The 5,739-nt window shown below is 40.9% G+C and overlaps 1 protein-coding gene across 1 annotated transcript; it reads left to right on the top strand.

The window, feature by feature from the left end:
• Positions 1 to 1,944: 1,944 nt before the first annotated feature.
• LOC118749484 (uncharacterized protein K02A2.6-like) lies at positions 1,945 to 5,283 on the top strand. The gene has a single exon (XM_036484280.1). It carries the CDS (start codon positions 1,945 to 1,947, stop codon positions 5,281 to 5,283), a length of 3,339 nt encoding a protein of 1,112 aa, XP_036340173.1.
• The last annotated feature ends 456 nt before the right edge of the window (positions 5,284 to 5,739 follow it).

The raw sequence follows: 5,739 nt of genomic DNA, 5'->3' as shown, positions 1-5,739 counted from the left end.
CAGGCGAAAAAATTTCAGCTAGTACGATCAGGGCTGCGAACTATACTTAGCTATGAAGCGCCATATTGAGGATAAAAAAGTGCCAAATGTGCCAAAAAGAAAAAAAGTGCCAAAAAAGGTGTGATTATTTTTAGTCTTTTTCATTTAGCATTAAAATTAGAAACACATTCCTAAAACAAAAGTCCAATGCAAAGTAAGATAAACCAGTTGTATACACTATAGAAAGTAGAAAATATTAGGTGACAAAAAGAAGTGCACGCAAAAGATTTCACAAAAATGTATTCAAATATTATTATTTTTCAAAAGTGCCAAATTGAAAAATTAAGTGCCATTTGAAGTAAAGTACGGCCAAAAATGGCACGGTTTGAACCAAGTTGGCAGCCCTGTGTACGATGTGTTTCTTCTGAATACTGTTAAGGCGATGTGGATAATGCTGCATAGTCGTGTGAGGTGGGATGGTAAAGGTAAACGGAAAATAATTGTCTATAATTAATGTAGAGACCTGCACTAGTGTTGTGTGAGTGTGGGAGACACAACGATTCAGAGTAACGAACATCCATATTAGTTAGTTGAATATCGAGCGTGAACCTGTAAAGTTGCACTATCAATGAACTCAATAAAATATCATATTTCCATGGTATAGCCCTACCGAGAATAATTGTATTTATTATTAAACTGTTTAGAAGTGAACAAGTAGGTGAGTTATTACAGTGGCGACGAGGATGGGATCAAATTGACCCGGAAAAAGTGTAATTCATAATGTGGAAAATTTCTGCATGCTACATTTTATAAGTGCAAAATGGCGGCCATTCGTCTTCACTACTCGTCGATGTGATTCGGCGAGTTTAAAATCCACTCGTTCGGAGCTAAATAAAGAGTACATGTTTCATTTCAGATGTAATTCAACTAGTGGCCAAGAAGGCGAGTGAAAAGTACGTAAAGGAATTGCATTAAATTGCGCATATAAACCAGAAGGTGTCGAATTCAATTTCGTTACAATCAAGGGTATTAAATACGAATGCGAGCACAATTAATTGTGCACATATGTATGTATATACATATATACAAATATGAATAACTATTCATAAACGATTGTGTTTCTGATTTCAGATCGCAGGGTGACAAATTAAATTTTGTCAAAGCCACTATAAAGGCGCTATAAAGGTGTAACAAAATCTGATTTCAGAACAAAGGGCGACGAATTCAATTTTGTCAGTGGATAACACGTAAAGTGACAAATTCAATTTTGTCAATGCCACCAGGCGATTTGGAGACGTAACAAATTCGACTAGAAACGTAGTAAAAACAAATTTTTCCACCGCTAACAGAAGTACACCAAAAGTGACAAATTAAATTTTGCCAATAATATCAAGCGTAACACAGGTACAACAACGCACTCGTAGTAGAAATGGTGATTCGTCCATTCTTGTGTGACAGCATAGATAAGGCCCTTGTTCGGTCAGAGTGGGAAAAGTGGTTTCGATCCTTCTCCTTATATCTTCAAGCCGAAGACATAAGTGATGTAGTGAAAAAGAAAAACAAATTACTGCACCTGGGGGGCCCCAACTGCAGGAAGTAGCTTTTAACATTCCTGGTGCCTTAGTCGAGGTAAGTAAGGAGGTGAATTCCTTCGAAGTATTAGTAGCCAAACTTGATGAATACTTCTCGCCAAAGCGTAATTCTACTTTCGAAAGACACCTTTTTCGAAATTTATTTGAGGGGGAAAACTTCAACAAACACTTACTACGACTCCGGCATCAAGTGTCGAAGTGCGAGTTTGGGAAAACGGCCGCAGAAATAAATGAAATTTGCATCAAAGATAAAATAATAGACTCGTGGGCTCCAGTCGACTTGAAGAAAAAGCTTCTAGAGAAAGAACAGAGTTTAAAAGAGATAGTAGAAACCTGTCAAATTTATGAACAAATATCCAAACAATCGGGGTCTATGTTTACGAAGTCGGCCGACGAGTCTGTTAATCGAATTACTGCAAAGTCACGCGGGGCAAAGCAGAACAATGATGAGTGTGGCAGATGTGGCCAAAATGGACATTTTAGTAACGATCCGAAATGTCCGGCGAAGTCTGCGAAATGCAACAAATGCGGCTTGATTGGACATTTTGCTAGGAAATGTAGAACAAAGAAACGAAAGAACAATCAAGGTTCTCCCAAGAAGAAGCGCACAGAGTCATACAAAGTGCGAAATGTAGAAACGAGCGAAGAAGAAGAGGTAAATTGTTTCAAGATATCTAATGACACGGCTGTAGACGAAAAACTGGTATGTGGTATCGGTGGTTGCCCGATATCAATGATAATTGATTCAGGGACGCGTCTCAACTTGGTGAGCGAAAGTGACTGGGGAATACTGCGTAAAAACACGGCTGTGATATTCAATGAATGGGAAGACCACACAACCCAGTTTAAGGCCTATGCGTCAAATAAAGTTCTGGACGTACTTCAAGTTTTCGAAGCACCTATATCGGTAAAGAACAAATTGGAGAAAATCGCTACCTTCTACGTAATAAAGAATGGGTGCAAGTCCTTATTGGGGCGCGACACAGCTATGCAGCTGGGAGTTTTAAAAATAGGCCTAGGGGTAAATAGCGTGGAAATTGCACAACCTTTCCCAAAAATGCTAGGAGTTAAGATCAAATTATCAATCGACCCTACCGTAAAACCCGTACAACAGCCGATGCGTTGCATACCCATAGCCTTGGAAGAGCAGGTAGAGGAAAAAATTAACCAAATGATTGCTCTCGACATTATCGAGCCGGTTTCAGGGCCCTCTTTATGGATATCTCCAATAGTCATTGTGTATAAGGAAGGGGGAGAGATGAGGTTGTGTATAGATATGCGGCGAGCAAACCAAGCAGTGCTGCGCGAAAATCATCCGCTACCAACGTTTGAGATATTCATGACGAAGCTAAGAGGCGCCAAGTACTTTTCTAGGATCGACTTGAAGTGGGCATATCACCAGCTAGAGCTGGATGAATTCAGTCGCTATATTACCACTTTCATTACGCATAAGGGTTTATTTAGGTATAAGAGGCTGATGTTTGGGATAAATTCCGACCCAGAGATCTTCCAGCGAGTCATAGAAAAACTGTTATGCTCTTGCAAGAATGCGGTTAATTATATAGACGATATCATAATATTTGGCAAAACGGAGGAAGAACATGACGAAGCGGTAAAAAGAGTGGTAGACGTGTTTAGAGATAACAATTCAATGTTGAACGAAAAGAAGTGCATTTGGAAGGCACAAAAGCTAAAATTCTTGGGACACCTGTTATCTGAGGAGGCCATAGCACCTGACCCTGATAAGATTGAAACGATAAGGGACTTCCGCCCACCACAGTCGAAGGAAGAGGTAAGGAGCTTCTTGGGGCTCGTGACATACGTGGGGAAATTCCTCCCGGACCTCGCTGATACAACAGAACCGTTGAGAAAATTACTCAAATTAAACCAAAAGTTTATCTGGGATAACAGCCAACAAGAATCTTTTGACAAATTGAAGGAGGGCCTATCAAACGTACCAAACCTGGCATACTTTAACGCGAAGAAAAGAACTCGTCTTATAGCAGATGCAAGCCCAGTAGCGCTAGGGGCGGTACTTGTACAGTTTGACGATCAGAATGAGCCACATATCATATCGTTTGCGAGCAAAAGCCTATCAGATACGGAAAAGAAATACTCTCAAACCGAGAAGGAGAGCCTTGCACTAGTTTGGGCCGTTGAGAGATACCACTACTACTTAATGGGGCTGCAATTTGAGTTAGTCACTGACCACAAACCACTTGAGACAATTTTCAAGCCGACGTCAAAACCTCCGGCGAGAATAGAGAGATGGCTTCTCTGGTTGCAGCCCTACAAGTTCAAAGTTGTATACCGTGCTGGTAAAGAAAACATAGCCGACTCGGTGTCTAGACTATCTAAAATCCAACGGACAAGCCCATTTGATGACGGCTACAACCACTCAATCTTCCATATTGTTGAGAATGCGACACCCTCAGCGATGGGAATAAGCGAAATAGCGGCAGAGAGCGCAAAGGACAAAGAGTTAGTAGACACTATAACATGCGTTAAGAATGATCTATGGTCAGCCAATAAGGCAAACGTTTATTATCCGTTTCGGTACGAGCTGTCAGCTGTTGGTGATATTTTGCTTAGAGGATCTCGCATTGTAATACCCAAGACACTGAGGGAGAAAATTTTGAGACTAGCGCACGAGGGACACCCGGGAGAGTCAGCGATGAAGCGTAGGCTACGATCAAAGGTGTGGTGGCCGTTGATAGACATGGAGGCAGAAAATTTCGTAAAAAAATGTGTCAATTGCCTACTAGTGTCGCAACCTAGTAAACCACCACCAATGCAAAGACATGTGTTCCCAAATGGTCCCTGGCAGTGTGTTGCTACCGATCTATTGGGTCCTCTTCTTAACAACGACTACATACTTGTCCTTATTGATTATTATTCCCGCTACCAAGAGGTAAAATTCCTAAAAAAGATCACGTCTGAAGCCATTATTTCCGTCATGCAAGAGGTGTTTAGTAGATTGGGCATACCTAACTCAATAAGGGCGGCTAATGGCAGACAATTCACCAGCTCCGAATTTAAAAACTTCTGCAAAAATCACAACATCACTTTAATTACGACTCCCCCATATTGGCCGCAGGCCAATGGGGAAGTTGAAAATATGAACAAGTCGTTAGTAAAGAGGTTAATAATCGCGCACAACAACAAACGAGACTACAAGAAGGAGATCGAGGAATTTGCATTGATGTACAATGTCACGCCCCACGGTACAACAGGATCCTCACCCTCAGAGCTCATGTTCAATCGTGTCATTCGTGATAAAATCCCAGGTATTCAAGACTTAACAGACGACATGTTGGACTCGGCTGCCCGAGATTATGACATTATTAACAAATGGAAAGGGAAAGAGAAGGCGGACATGAGACGAAGGGCAAAAGAAAGCGACATTGAGGTAGGGGATAAGGTCTTATTAAAGAACGTGGTATTCGCGCACAAACTTACTCCAAACTTCGATCCGACGGAGTACACAGTAAAGGAAAGGAGTGGCAATGAGGTGATAATAGCAGCTGGGGAAAGAACGTTAAGAAGAAACATTAGTCACATCAAAAGGCTACCGGCATCCGAAACAATCTCAGACAACGAAAGTAATCCTACGACTTCAGGGGAATCCATGCAGTGCGGTCAACCATCACAACAAATCTCAACTGACGCCACTTCATCAACGGGAGCGCCAGCGGCAGACCCAGAGGCTTAACAAAGATAAAAGAAAGACGAAAATAAGGAAGGGATGTAGAGACCTGCACTAGTGTTGTGTGAGTGTGGGAGACACAACGATTCAGAGTAACGAACATCCATATTAGTTAGTTGAATATCGAGCGTGAACCTGTAAAGTTGCACTATCAATGAACTCAATAAAATATCATATTTCCATGGTATAGCACTACCGAGAATAATTGTATTTATTATTAAACTGTTTAGAAGAGAACAAGTAGGTGAGTTATTACAATTAACATACCGAAGTGGTCAAAAGGCTTAGGTCCAATTTCAGATGGCCTACTTAAGTAGAGATTGTTGATTAACTTTCACTATTCATTTTCAGATCATACATTTAATCTGAACTTAAATGGCTATTTAAATATGAGATGAGTTGCATATCTGGTTGTACCAAATAACCAAGATTTATTGGTAGGTTGTTTAATCAATCCCACCA

The sequence above is a fragment of the Rhagoletis pomonella genome, unplaced genomic scaffold (genome assembly GCF_013731165.1).
Source record: "Rhagoletis pomonella isolate Grant_MI unplaced genomic scaffold, Rhpom_1.0 Rhpom_scaffold_00017, whole genome shotgun sequence".
Lineage (NCBI taxonomy): Eukaryota > Metazoa > Arthropoda > Insecta > Diptera > Tephritidae > Rhagoletis > Rhagoletis pomonella.
Note: the sequence above shows the minus strand (reverse complement) of the source record. Positions and strands in the feature narration are given on the sequence as shown.